Source organism: Phragmites australis, chromosome 4, assembly GCF_958298935.1.
Source record: "Phragmites australis chromosome 4, lpPhrAust1.1, whole genome shotgun sequence".
NCBI lineage: Eukaryota > Viridiplantae > Streptophyta > Magnoliopsida > Poales > Poaceae > Phragmites > Phragmites australis.
In genome coordinates this window covers 9,490,738-9,506,031 of record NC_084924.1, presented here as the reverse complement: position 1 = coordinate 9,506,031, position 15,294 = coordinate 9,490,738, and the positions used below count along the sequence as shown (strand labels likewise).

The window sequence follows — 15,294 nt, the reverse complement described above, 5'->3', positions numbered from 1 at the left end:
TTTGACTCCCCAGGTCACTAAGCTAAGGTTAGCTTACTGTGTTTCGCGTGATGTCATATACCATCTCATTTGTTAAATCTTATCTATTTTTTCTCGCAAAATGATTATTTGAGTTTGAATAGTTGGAAACCTATCTTGCAAACCTCTTCTATCAGCCTTAGCAAAAATGTGCAAATGCATACTCTGTGATGTACCTTGAGCTCACTACCTGGCGTGGATGTGTATCTTACAGCCATTTCCAACATATTACACTTTCTTGGGGGGAGGGGGGGGGGGGCATTTGATCACAATATTATCAAGTCACAAGTCCACACAATACTGCCCAGTACACTCGCTCAACAACACCCCATCTAACATTGAACAATGTGTCGTAATGAAAAGAAAAGAACCAACAAAATCATACGTCATACACGTCTAGTAAAAAATATGAATTTTGTGGACGTAATACAAAAACTTGATAGCTACTGGCTAGACTGTCTTACAGCACGAGAAAAAAAAAAAGAATTGCCTCTGTGCAACGTACATCTTCTGTTAATCACTTGAATTCCCTCATCCTTACCATACAATGGAACGGCTCAAAAAATCAATTCTGCTTGAAAAATCAGTGCCTACATACAGTTGATGTACACGAACATACCATATACAAACGAGAAATGAACTATTTCTCAATACCCTGCTGCAAGTACTGAATCAAGTCGTACCCTGCGGTAGTCCACTTGTTGTAGGCATCCACACATGTCCGTACCATGAAATTAGCGGCCTCACGCTCGTTCATCTCTGGATGAAACCGCTTCCGAAGATTATTAATAGGATCTCCCCTGCTAAAGCAAGGAAGCCCACTGTCCACCATCAGGTTGACTGTAGTTAAAATCCCATTCGTGTGCCTCCTTGCTGCTAGGTATCCTTTGACACACAATCTGAAAGGACAATATTCGAATCAAAACATCATACTGGTATCACTAAATAAATAACACAAACTGCTTGGTGGAGAATATTTTATAGCAGAGAGAATCACTTTATATTTGAACCATGGGTCAGAAAAACGACGAAAACAAAACCATTCAGCAGGGAATTAACTAATGATCCGTAGGTTCAAGAGCATTTTTACAATTTCGACCTTGCAATTGCTTTCTAGTTACAAAAAACTATATAAAGTAATTCAAATCATGTAAATCGATATAATATCACCATTGCTCCAGAAGAGTGAGCTTTCCTTTGTTCAGTCCTAAACCAATATGGCCCATTACAGTCCAGAAAATGCTAATCAGCAACTGCAGGTTTTCAATAATCTGCATATGTTGGTGCCTGCATGCCTGAATATTGATCCCTCTCAATATTTGCTCCACCCAGAAAATGAAGGGAAGTAATCCGAAATCCATGGATTAATTGGTTTGTAAGAACTATGCTCGGCGTTGAGGTAATTTTGTCTTCCAACCATCATAGTCCATAACGAGCTTGTCAGAACAATAAGGCCATGCCCTTTTTCCACCATAATACTTAGTTAAGGAAAAAGTCCACTTGACCACCCTAAACTATTGCCGGAGTCAGATTACACCCCCCTCCCCCCCCCCCCACCCGAACTCAAACACCAGACAATAGACACCCCTAAACTTTTCAAACCGGGCAAATGACCACCCTGGTTCGTTTTCCACCCCGGTCTTGCAATTTGGTGGCTGCCACGGTGACAGTGGCATAACTTGCAACGTCAGAGTGCACTCTCTCTCCAGACAATAAAAAGGACAGTAGGGCCTCCATGCCTGCAGCTACGAGCGCATCTGCTCAGAATAGATCTGACCTGGCCCGGTGGTGGCGAGCGTGCAGCAAACGAAGCAGCGTTGAATTCCCCATCCCTTTATTCAACCTGCTTCACTCATGCACAGACCAACCCGAGCAGGCGACGGTCAGAGTTGAGGAGCGCAGGTGGGCGGACTGAGTAGGCGAGGTTCGAATCAGCAGCGAGCGAACACATGCGTTGGCGGTGATGCCAACACCGACAGGCGGCGGCAACGCACATAGTTCCTAGTGACTCTGCGTCACCCTCCCCCTCCAACACCTCGGTCTCTCTGAGCCCATGCCACCTCCATCCTGTTGCCCCCCATATTCATCGCCCCCATCCCGCCTCTGCCACGGTCGATGGTGGTGGAGGCAGCCAAGGAGGAGCCTAGATTTGGAGGGCTCAAGAAACCACCGCTGACACATAAACCCCTAGAAAGGCTAGAGGCTGGCTGCGCAGAATCAGGCACCTGGCGGGTCGTGCACGTAGGGATGGAAACGGATTGGATATGGATCGAATAATCCACTTTCCACATTGCTATCTATATTTTAATACGAATACAAATACAAATCCGAATATCCTCAAATGCGAATACAAATCAGATAGTTCTAATCCGAATCCGCATTCGAATATCTACTCGATCGGGTTGTAAGCAAATATACTACACATTTAACGACAAGAATTTTTATTTTGGTGCGCAAAAAATTAGTTTACATTTGAATTACCGAAATTTTAGAAATTTCATTTGAAATTCATGTCGGAAATTTAATTTTTTGGTCAAATTTGATTGAAATTTGTTCAAATTTGACTAAAATTTGTTCCAATTTGATTGGGATGGAATATATAAATTTTGTTCACCTCTGAAATTTCTAAAATATTAGCAAAATTTGGTTCCATGGTTAGCAGATACGGATATTATCCATTTCGACATCAAAATTTAACGCAATTCGGATATCCACATTTGAATCAGATTCTCGAAAACAAATTCGGATACATCCATTTTAGTATCCGTTTTAGAAACAAATACGGATACGGATATCCATATTCGTGTTTTGACGGATACAAATATCGGATAATTCAGATACCTGCTATCCATTTTCCACCCCTAAGTGCGCGTACAGGAGCCGAAGTACCGAGGAGGGAAGCGTGACGCTTGACAGGTGGGCCCCATTACACGTCCATGTGTCAAATCATTTTCCACGTTAGCGTAAAACCGCTTTGGAATCGACTCGGGGCCCTAGCTTGAACGGTATTGAGAGTTCAGTTTTGAGTTGACTTTTCCATTAGTTAACGATGATGGCCATGATGCAATTAGCATTTTGCTACAAAAACTTTCCCAATCTTTTCCTCCCCCCTACATTTTCTCTAGATCCCTTGCTCACCCGAACGATACTAGAATACTGATGGTGGCAAAAGCGTATGCAAGTGCAGATTACTAAGCATACCACGGTCACCCAAAATTCCAATTTACTAGAAATGTGCAAAATATGCTTACCTGAGAAACTGGTTCCAGGTGTCACTCTTCATAGTTCCAGATGGATCGAGCAATTGAGTCATCTCATGGCTTAGCTTGAAATGTGCACTCTCAAACCCCATGTTACCTCCAGGTGAAATCTCCAAAATAAATCCAAAATCAATATGAACTAGTCTCCCATGGCTGCACAGACAAGGTGAAGGTTAAGCAGCAAATTCTAGATTCATCCAATCATTTAAACACAACAGAGCAAGACATACCTATCAAACAGAAGATTGCCATTATGCCGATCCTTCGGTTGAAGAAGTAAGCTAGCAACAGCATATCCAGCACTACTTATCATAAACATTTCTCGGGCAGTTTCGAAAGAATGTGAACCTACAGGGCCATAGTCTTGCTGAAATATCTCTAATAAACCACCATCAGTTGTTTCACCCATTTGATTTCTACTCCGAGTATTCGGGACCACCTGCAGGATGCTCAGATTAAGATCGATAAACCATAGTGGAAACCAAGAGACTGGAGAATAACTCTTTGGCACCAAAGGAATATTCTAATATCTCCAAAAGCAAATGAATGCACAATAGCACATACTAGAGTACTGATTGGGGTTACAAATCTAGACTCCCTGTTGACTTAACTCATTGCTGAAGCTGCAACAAGAATGCTAACCCCACCATTTACAGATGTATGGGCACACTGGGAAACAATGCAGTAAATCTTTCCTAACTTTGACCAATAACACGTATAAGTATTGAGATTGGCCACACAAGAATAAAGTAAGTAATTTTGGCACTAAAATCATAGTATTGAGATTCTATTGTATTTTTTAGACATAATTTCACAGAGATCAATGGCTCAATTTAAATCTTTTTTTTCTTCTCAAACACGCAGGAGAGCTGCGTGTTGTTTCATTAAAGAAGAGGAAACACAATACAAACAACACAAAACACACAACAAAAAGAAAACAAACACAACACAAAAATCAGACAAGCCACAGAAAAAGAAAAAGAAAGAACAGAGGACTAGAAAACTAAGCACCCAGCTAAAAGAGCCTGAAGGTCCAAGGCTCCAGCCGCACTCCAAAGAGATCCTTGCACAGCCACGGCATGTACCACCAACTCGAAATTAGGGGAAGCTCCATTGAAAATACAATCATTCCGATGCTTCCAGATTTCCTAAGTGACCAAGATAATAAGAGAATTCAGACCCCTGTTGAGTTATTTGTCCACTTGTTTCAGCGCCTAGCAACACCAACTTGAGAAACCCTTGTCTGGCTGTGGAGCAACAGCTTGCAGACCGACCTTCTGAAGAATGTTGAACGAAATCTGTCTAGCAACCACACAATGAACAAGCAAATGCTGAATGGTCTCCTCAGCCTGATCACAAAAAGGGCATGAAGGAGAGTGAGGCAGCCCCCGTTTAGCCAATCTATCCGCAATCCAGAAGCGAGTAAGGATTGCCAGCCACAAAAAGAACTTGCAACGCATAGGCGCCCAAGATTTCCAAATTCGTTTCCAGGGAGCAAACTTAATAGAACCAACGAAAAAGGCATTGTAGGCTGACTTGCTGGAATAAACTCCCGAGCCCGACAACTATCAAATATGCTGATCTTGAAGGCTCTGTTTTTTGCAGCCAAAGCCACCTCATACGAAGAGCCCAACCAAGAGTCGATAAATCATGAATACCAAGGCCACCATACAAAAGAGGCCTAGAAACCCTTTGCTACAAAACTAAACAATTCCCTCCTCTTGCTTGTTCTTGACCTTTACAAAGGAAATGTCTCACTTTATCAATTGCCTTAGGGACCCACTTAGGAAGATCCATTGCAATCATTTGATAAATGGAAGTTGTTGTTAGAACAACACAAACCATCAATAATCTCCCAGCTCGGTTCATTAGAGAAGCTTCCAACTTGGAACGTGCACAGCCACCTTATCAACAAGAGGTTGCAAATCAGATTTAGCTAATTTCCTGGCCGACAAAGGTAAACCTAGATAAGAACAAGGAAAGTTCTTCACTTCACAAGGCAAAATGTCTTGAAAGATGGCCAAATCTATTTCCCGACATTGAATAGGAGTAACAGAGCATTTGATAATATTGATCTTAAGGCCCGAGGCATCCCCAAAGATCTAAAGCACACCCTTAAATAGTTTCAAATCCTCGTTGATCGGCTTGATAAAGAGCACCACATCATCAGCATATAAAGAAACCCGGTGTTGAAGCCCGGGAGCTGCCAACGGATGCAGTAGACCGTCTTGAGAAGCACGGGATATCAAAGAATTCAACACATCTATCATCAAAAGAAAAGACATAGGAGAGAGGGAGTCACCCTGTCTGAGATCACGCTAGTGCCTAATCACCTCACCCAGCTCCCCATTTAACAGCACACGAGTTGACGAAGAGGAAAGCAAACTGCATAAGAGATTACACCAAAGTCGACCAAAAACTGAACTCCTAAGAACCTCCAAAAGAAAGGGCCATGACACCGAATCAAATACTTTAGAAATATCCAATTTGAGAAGAAAGTGTGGCCTCTTGCTCCTATGTAAGCACTTAGTAGTTTGTTGTACCAAAAGAAAATTATTATGAATACACCTCCCCCGAACAAAAGCACTCTAATTAGGCGAGACCATAGAGGATAACAATGGAGCTAACCAATTGGCTAAGATTTTGACGACCAATTTCCCAAAGCTATGAATCAAACTAATAGGACGATAATCCTTCACATGAATAGCGTCTGGTTTTTTAGGCAATAAAGCGAGGAATGCAAAATTAAGAAGGCTCAAATTTGCACTCCTACCTTGCTACACCACCATCAGAGCACTCATCAAATCATCTTAAATAACAGGCCAACAAGACCTATAGAAACGCGCGGTAAAACCATTAGGGCCCAAAGCTTTGTCTTGAGGAAGACTTTGGATTGTTACCCACACTTCTTCCTTGGAGAATAAATCGTCAAGAGAATCCAAGGAATGTTGCTGCTGATGAAACATACTTAAATCAAGAGTAGTGGATCTATGCTCTGAAGAACCCAGCAGATTAGAATAAAAGTCAAACACAGTAGCATGTTTATCGACTTGAGAAGTGACAATGTGATCATCAAGCTTACAACAACAACAACAACAACAACAACAAAGCCTTTCAGTCCCAAACAAGTTGGGGTAGGCTAGAGATGAAACCCATAAGATCTTGCAAGTCTAGTCATGGCTCTGGCACGTGGATAGCTAACTTCCACGCACCCCTGTCCATGGCTAGTTCTTTGGTGATATTCCAGTCTTTCAGATCCCTCTTTACAGACTCCTCCCATATCAAGCTTGGTCTACCTCGACCTCTCTTGACATTATCCGCACGCTTTATTCTTCCGCTATGTACAGACGCTTCTGAGGGCATGCGTTGTATATGCCCAAACCATCTCAAACGATGTTGGACAAGCTTCTCTTCAATTGGTGCTACACCAACTCTATCACGTATGTCATCATTCCGAACCCGATCCTTTCTTGTGTGGCCACACATCCATCTCAGCATGCGCATCTCCGCTACACTCAACCGTTGGACATGTCGCCTTTTAGTTGGCCAACATTCTGCGCCATACAACATCGCAGGTCTAATTGCCGTCCTATAGAACCTGCCTTTTAGCTTATGTGGTACTCTCTTGTCGCAGAGGACGCCGGAAGCTTGGCGCCACTTCATCCATCCGGCTTTGATTCGATGGCTCACATCTTCATCGATTTCACCATCCTTCTGCAGCATCGACCCCAAATATCGAAAGGTATCCTTCTGAGGTATCACCTGCCCGTCAGGGCAAACCTCATCCTCCTCGTGCCTAGTAGTACTAAAATCGCACCTCATGTACTCAGTTTTAGTTCTACTAAGCCTAAAACCCTTCGACTCCAAGGTCTGTCTCCACAGCTCCAACTTTCCATTTACCCCCGTCCGACTATCGTCGACTAGCACCACATCATCTGCAAAGAGCATACACCATGGGATATCACCTTGTATATCCCTTGTGACCTCATCCATCACCAAAGCAAAAAGATAAGGGCTCAAAGCTGACCCTTGGTGCAGTCCTATTCTAATTGGAAAATCATTGGTGTCCCCGTCGCTTGTCCGAATACTTGTCACAACATTATCGTACATATCCTTGATAAGGGTAATATACTTTGTTGGGACTTTGTGCTTCTCCAAAGCCCACCACATAACATTCCGCGGTATCTTATCGTAGGCCTTCTCTAAGTCAATGAACACCATATGCAAGTCCTTCTTTTGCTCCCTGTATCTCTCCATAAGTTATTAAGTTGTCGTACCAAGAAGATAGCTTCCATGGTCGACCTCCCAGGAATGAAACCAAACTGATTTTTGGTCACGCTTGTCATTCTTCGTAAGCGGTGTTCAATGACTCTCTCCCATAGCTTCATCGTATGGCTCATCAGCTTAATCCCACGGTAATTAGTACAACTTTGAATATCCCCCTTATTCTTGAAGATTGGTACTAATATACTCCGCCTCCATTCTTCGGGCATCTTGTTTGCCCAAAAAATGAGGTTGAAAAGCTTAGTTAGCAATACAATTGCTATGTCTCCAAGGCATCTCCACACCTCAATAGGGATACCATCAGGGCCCATTGCCTTGCCTCCTTTCATCCTTTTTAAAGCCTCCTTGACCTCAAACTCCTGAATCTTTCGTACAAAACGCCTATTGGCATCATCAAAGGAGTCGTCCAGCTCAATGGAAGAGCTCTCACCTCCTCCATTGAACAGCTGGTCGAAGTACTCTCGCCATCTATTCTTAATCTCATCTTACTTCACCAGAAGTTGATCTGTCCCATCCTTGATGCATTTGACTTGGTTGACATCCCTCGTCTTCCTCTCACGGATCTTGGCCATCTTATAGATGTCCCTTTCCCCTTCCTTCGTGTTTAACCGCTGGTAGAGGTCCTCATACGCCCGACCTCTTGCTTCACTCACTGCTCGCTTTGCGGTCTTCTTCGCCACCTTGTACTTCTCTACGTTGTCAACACTCCTGTCCAAGTGTAGGCATTTGAAACATTCTTTCTTCTCCTTGATAGCCTTCTGGACATCCTCGTTCCACCACCAGGTATGTTTCGCTTCGCTTCTACTTCCCCTCGTCACCCCAAACTCCTCGGAAGCCACCTTCCGAATGCAAGTCGCCATCTTTATCCACATATTGTTTGCATCACCTCCTTCCTCCCAAGAGCCCTCCTTAAATACCCTCTCCTTGAAAGCTTGAGCCGCTTCCCCTCTAAGCTTCCACCACTTCGTTCTAGCGACTTTAGCGCGCTTATCCCGCTGGACACGTATCCGGAAGCGGAAGTCAGCCACCAAAAGCTTATGTTGAGGGACAACACTCTCTCTAGATTGGCAATAAAATTCTTCCTTTTGCAAAATCTTGCATGCCGATGGAAAAAGGATGTGTTAGCACCCCCTCCTTGACATAAACAATACGAGATCGATGCCTTGCAATCATGCGATCGAGAGAGGCCAAACCAAGACAATGCTTCGTCAATTTCAATCTCAACCAATCCTCTTCATCTGAAAGAAGACGATGATCACAAGCAATTTCAAACCGGTGGAGGATTTCTTTAGCCATGGCTAGCTAAGACCTGGTATTACCAACCTTACGCTAGCTCCAACCTTGAAGACCCTTAGACAATCTTTTCAGCTTAACAAAGAAACAATCAATAGGACAGGAAGGGCCTCCCAATTGGAAGAAACCACTTCCTGAAAACCCGGAATAGAAGGCCAAAAACATTCAAAATGGAAGCGCTGCATGCCCCGAATATTAACCTTGAGGCCTAGCAATAACGAGCAATGATCAGAAACCAAAGAGGCCGCACTTTGAAGCAAAGAGTCCGGATAAATCCCCTCTCAATCTACCAAACAGAAAACCAGTCTAAACGCACCAAAGTAGGAGGTTGTCGTTCATTTGACCAAGTAAACTTACGACCTAACAGATTAATCTCCTTTAACTCAGTATCATCTAAGAAGCGGCGAAAACGACCCATCATAGCCCGACTCAAATTACCATTGTTTGTATCCTCAGCTTGATAAATCAAATTGAAGTCACCCGCCAAAAGCCATGAGCCATCACAGAGCGCACGAACATCACAAAATTCCTATAAAAACAGTAGCTATCCTCATTCTCCTAAGGCCCATAGACACCCGTGAACCACCCGTTGTGAACATCATCAGCAAACAAAACCAACACCGAGAAGTTATCAATTCTAGAGCCCAAAGCTCGACAAACAACCCCCTTCCATGCAATGAGAATTCCACCCCTCGTATCATCAGCAGACATTGCAGCATGCTAATCAAATTCAAAACCAAGCACTGCCAACAACAAACGAGGAGAAATGGAAGATAACTTGGTCTCTTGAAAACAAACAATATCAACCTTAGAAGAAAGCACAACTTCTCGGACAGCATCCTGATGAGCGACCATATTGATTCATTGGAAAAGATTAAAACAGATCGACCAAAGAGAAAAAAGGCATAGCATCAAACACATTGTTAGAGCATCAACAGCCCTGAGTTGGTCGGCGTCCTCAGCCACCCAACCAATGGCAACCAAAGTAGACAAATGGACACTCGTAAGCTGCTTCTCAAAGAGACTGATGTAAACATCTTGAACCTTATGATCCACATGCACAGAATCAGAGATAAGACCTAACTTCTTCATGACATTCCTTTGAGCAATACTGACCTCAAGACCAAAAGACCAAGGACAGGCACCCGCCACCCTCCTATTGTGCCTCGGCAACGATCCAGAAGGTGGCTACTTAATCCTTCTCTTTAGAATTTTGGGCGGAGAGCGGATAGCATAGACTGGCTTGGTCATTAAAGATAGAAAGCCTTCAGCAATTGATTGCGATTGAGAAGAGGAAGAAGCACTGTTTGAGACCAGGCTAGGAACTGGAGCAACAAGCTCAACATACCAGTGTCGTTGTCTAGAATACACAAGCAAAGGCTTGGATGTTGCCATGACTGGGGTGATGGACGACACAACCTGTGTAGCAGCAGGAACAGACTCCCTCTCGCAATACAGAGAAAGAACAGTAGAGGCGGGACCATCTTCGGCCTGGTGTCGACATCTCGTGTAAACGAGCAGAGGTTTCGAAGGACCAGCACCAAGGGCATCGGGAAATGGCGAATGATCTCAGAAGGCCCAAAAGCCGCATGAGGATCCACCTAAGCCGAGGCCACAACATTCAAAATCATCGAGTCGTCGCGTTGAATAGCTGGAGGAGTAACACCAGAAAGAAACAAGGAGGCAAGATCAACAACATCTGCAGCAGGATGGCCGACCGAAGCTGTGAGTCCCGGACCCACCTCAACCCCCCCCCCCCACAGACTAAATCAATTGAAGATAGGGGCAATCTGAAGAAACAGCTACAGGAAGCTGAGTAATGGCCAGCCCATCCTCCGAAGTGACATATCTCTTCCCAACAGTTTGTGGGCCTAGCCTTGAATGAACCGAAATACGACCCGCACGATCACCAAGACCAGCCGGACCGCAGGAGGAACCATGGCCATCCTACGAAGGCCCGGTGTGCCGTCGCCGTCGCCGCCGCCGATCGCCATTGTCACTGTCATCCAAAGGATCATGGCTGACAGACAGAGGAACAGAGACCTCATTCATCGCAGAAAGCACAACCTCAACTCTGTAAGCTAGGAACTTCTTCGTCGTTGGCCCTTCGCCGGCCTTAGGCTCCGCCAGCTCAGCGATGAGAAGATCCAAAAAGGCGGAATAGAATCAGGATGAAAGGACAAAGCCATAAGAAGGAAATAAGTCAAATCAGAACAACCTGCCGTAGAAGGATGCAGCTAAGAAATCCAACAGAACGACCCAACAAAACGCTTCGTTGTTGCCAATTCCCAAGCATGCGTCGGAATTCCATGCAGAACCAGTTCGATAGAGCAAGGCATGGACCTTTTGACCGCATGAGCTTGACAAGTCCAGTGCTTGACAAGCAACGTTAGACCAGAAGTGTGGATAGGTTGCCCACCATTGAAAATTGTCTCTGTCGACACCTCAGGCGTCAGGGAGAAGAAAATCCTCTGGAGCAAAAGAGTGAATGGATAGCAAACCTGAATCCAAACCGAACTTATCCGCAATGGCCTCCAGAACATCCAGCCGGGAAATGGAAGGCTTAGTGCCGACGACCGTCATGAACACCACCCGATGCAGATCGTCTTCAACCCGCACAATGCTACAGGAACGATCGATCACATGGAACCTCGGCGGACTGACAACGTTGGCTGAAGCAGAGCCCTCAACATCCCGTCGGACAGGGGAAGAAGCCCGCGGAGGAGTTGAGGGGGGAGCCTCGTCGCCAGACCCCGGAGGAGGACAACATTGGCGTGGCCTACGCCGAGGACGTATGACCATCCCGAACATCATGGTCACCATCATGATCAAGACCATCCACAGCAGACACGTCACCAGGCGGCGGCGGCGAAAAATCTGAGGTAACCTGCCTAGGAGCCAATGGTGAAGAGATACGGCGCCAGTCAAACCATCGCTTCTCCAGAGGAAGAGGATGGCCACTTATGGTGGTGGGCCTTTGCCGTAGACCAACACGCGCGCACTCAAACGAAAAGTGCCTTGTGGCAAGACATTGGAAGCAACGCGTCGGTCACCGGCACGCTGTAGCACCATGACTTTTCAAGAAACAATTGAAGCATTTGCCTTGGAGGTCCACCGGGATAGGCCTGCGGAGAGGACAAAACCGTAATCGTCGAGTGCGCCAGCTTTCAACAATCTACCAACCTTCCAAAGCGGGAAGACGAGCGGACAACAACGCAAGAACGCGGCTGATAAGGGATGTTGAAGGGCCGACGAGGGATAGTGACGGTTGCCGGGAGACGAGGGTGTCCAAATGGACTAGCGACCGACGAAGATGAGGCGGCTGGGAGAACCGTTGCCACCACATCACGATAGGAGCTGGAACCACGTTGCACCAAGCAGGGAGAATCCGAATACATCGCACCAGCGTAGTTCCTTGGGACGACCACCTAGGAGAAATGGCTGCGCGAGAGGTGATAACGAACCCGACGCGGGGAAAGTTGGAGAGGTCTGTCGCGTAGAAGGCAAAACTTGGATTGTGGCTGCCGGAGCCGGGAGTGGCGCCGGCATGAGGTTGTGGAGATGGGTTGCACCAGGGAGGGGGGAGGGCGAGGCGGGGAAGGGGAGGGGCAAAATTGGAGATCGTACAAGGCCCAAAACATCGTATGGTTGTGAATGAAATGTACATTTTAGTTGACGAAAAGTCAAACATCATGTACCAACAAAGAGTTTAATTTACTCATGAATTTAGTGAAGTTTGACTTGCATGGAATTTTTCTTCTACACAAGTTACTGGGATTTTTCACCTCAAGCACCTAGATCTTTAAGTTTTAAGTGTCTACCTCACAAAATTGTTTGAGTAGAAAAAAAAATCAATTAAACATATGATTGTCCAAGATCAGTATTTGGCGATTCCATAGTCCATACAGGTACACAAGGAACAGAACAATTGCAAATGCATGCTCACCTCAATTATGCCTCGTTCAGGTCCAGTGGGCAAAACTCCATAAGGAAAGAGATACAGGTTTAATCCGACAGCTTGAAATATGTCCCTTAATAGAGCAATAACTTGGAGAGCCAGCACATCTTGTCTACAGTCATCACCAACCTGTTATAGCATAGAAACCAGCTTGTATCAAGCATAGTAGATGGTAGAAAAGTATCAGGCATGAAAGATAAGGAACTACTAATCTAGCTAAATGAAGAAATGGAACAGCCAAAATACAGTTTTTTGGTACTACAATTTTTTCTATAAGCCACAACTTTTCCCGCCTTCATATAGTCCAATCATCAATGCCACTATAACTTTTGTGGTTAATTACAAAATAATCTCATAGTCCTTAAAATTAGCTAATATTTTGGTACTAAAACGTCTCCTAAAGATAGATGAATTGAGGATTATAACTTAATATATGATAAAAAAAATTCTAGATCTAAGGTTACATCCACAATACACATTATTTGTGCAGATTGCACCGCAAAGAAAAATTTATTTACCTTAAAAATGCAAGCCTGTGGTTTTACATCATTTGGGTCCCCGTCACGATCAACCACATTAAAAGTAATCATTATTGGAACTTTTGCAGCAGACTGGAGAGGGATACCGCTGTCCAGTTGTATACCCCGTACAAATTTGTTTGTTGCAGTAGGTAGGTATAGGTCATCACCTGGCACAGTGATCTTCTCCAGCTCCCTGCATCAAAGAGTTCAAAATGATGAATTCAAGCGCCCAAAAACACAGACGAGAACATTGGAGGTTTTATGATAGTAAGTTCTCAGTTCTTCAACAAAACATTGCAACAACACTTCTCGAACTACCTTCTAATACCAGCTCTCCGCTCTTCCTTGGGAAGAGGGAAAAGAACACCAGAAATAGAGGTGACTTTGTCAAAGAAATCAAACTCTCTTTCAAACATATCACGAGCCTCTGGAGTGAAACCGTCAATAATTTTCTCCCTAACGGCAGGAAGCAAGGAGTGGAATGCACTGGCCTGAAAAGAAAGGGAAATATGAACATTATACTTGTGACCTTCAAGCTTGAAAAAGCATTGTATGGTGGATATAATCAACTAAAATGATGCAGGTTTCAGAACAAACAGAATGTACCAACTATATTACAAGCAACAAAATAGTAAACGAGAGCTATGATTTTAGTCAAAAGGATCAGATTGAAAAGACAACTATGATATAATGTTTTAAAAACGCTAACAAATTTTGTGCAATTATGCAATCAACTTTCATTTTTGCGCCAAACAAACATGAAAGAAATTCAAAAAAGAATTGATGCTGCAGCATCTGAAGTTTTGTAGCACCCAACAAAATTGCAACTTCAAACTTGCTAGAAGATACGAAAATAAGTTAGCTGGGAAAGTAACATGCATCCTTTTATTTCCTCTTTTCATTTTGGCTGCTCTTCACATGAAATGAAAATTTATACATGCGAAAAAGAAAACTATTTTTTCTACATTTTTCATATTTGTTTTGGCGCCTAAACCTGCATGATTGCAGCATAAGGGTGATAGGTTGATAGCATTCGATATCTTCCATATAAACACACCATGGCTACCACAGTACTTGTTTGCTATTTTGAGAACAAAAAGACAGGGTATGGAAGAATCCAACTATACAAAAATAAAAGATGGACATACCTTTGGAACAACTGTGTCCTTCCCAGATTCCTCAGGAACACATTCGCCCTACATTTCAAGTTCCCAGACCCAAAAACAACTCAGTGAAAGAATTACACATAAGGAATAATTTACAGAACAAAAACATGAAATCTTTTCATTTGACAAAAAAAAGAGAATATGCAATTCTAGACATAACAGAGTACAAGCTAAATAAATTTCACCTGGAGATGCCATATCAATATATGAGCAAATATATTACTTCTCCGAGCAGCTCCAAGCAAATATCCTTCAACCAATTTCTGATGAGATACATATGTTAAGTTTTAAGAACAAGCAATGTTAAAGCAAAAGATGCAGATTGAAACAATTGGTGCTTCTCCTGGTCTGCAATGATGACAGATTATCCATATCACTGAATGAAATTCTTACCCCTTCATCATATCTGAGAGATTGTACCAACTGTGGCATAAAAAAGGTGACAGTCTCAGGTGGGTAAGTCTCCAAGACACGAAGGACATATGCCATAACGCGCGGATGTCCTTTGTAAGGTGGAGTAAGAAACTCCAGTGCCTGTGTAACAGAACATGGAGCCCAGTGCGGAAGTTGCTGTAACAACGCTGAATTTTCATCTACTGCCTTTGGAGTGATGAAAAAGGGTAATGCTTCAGGGATTGTGCGGAGCTCCAGTAACCGTGTCTACAAAGAAATGGCATGATAAGATATAGGCATATACCAACATCAATCAGCTTTGTGACTGAAAGAAAGCAGCAGGTAGAAGGATTTCAAAGATGCACAATAAGTCGATAAATAATCAAACAAATAACACAATC

At 43.8% G+C, this 15,294-nt stretch overlaps 1 protein-coding gene across 5 annotated transcripts in view; it reads right to left on the bottom strand.

Annotated features, from left to right (window-relative positions):
• Positions 1-371: 371 nt before the first annotated feature.
• Positions 372-15,294, bottom strand: part of LOC133915607 (phosphatidylinositol 4-kinase alpha 1-like) — a 31,839-nt gene continuing 16,916 nt past the window's right edge. Inside the window, exons 18-26 of one of the 5 annotated variants that reach the window (XM_062358822.1) lie at positions 14,894-15,160; positions 14,686-14,763; positions 14,483-14,530; positions 13,653-13,825; positions 13,332-13,527; positions 12,802-12,942; positions 3,509-3,717; positions 3,270-3,431; positions 372-917 (exon numbers count right to left, since the gene is read on the bottom strand). In XM_062358822.1, coding sequence (XP_062214806.1) covers positions 659-917; positions 3,270-3,431; positions 3,509-3,717; positions 12,802-12,942; positions 13,332-13,527; positions 13,653-13,825; positions 14,483-14,530; positions 14,686-14,763; positions 14,894-15,160 — 1,533 coding nt within the window. In that variant the 3' untranslated portion in view covers positions 372-658. Of the gene's footprint in view, positions 918-993; positions 1,314-3,269; positions 3,432-3,508; positions 3,718-4,289; positions 5,242-12,801; positions 12,943-13,331; positions 13,528-13,652; positions 13,826-14,482; positions 14,531-14,685; positions 14,764-14,893; positions 15,161-15,294 lie in introns of those variants that run through there. The other 4 variants (XM_062358823.1, XR_009909358.1, XR_009909357.1 and 1 more) reach the window with 4 other exon arrangements.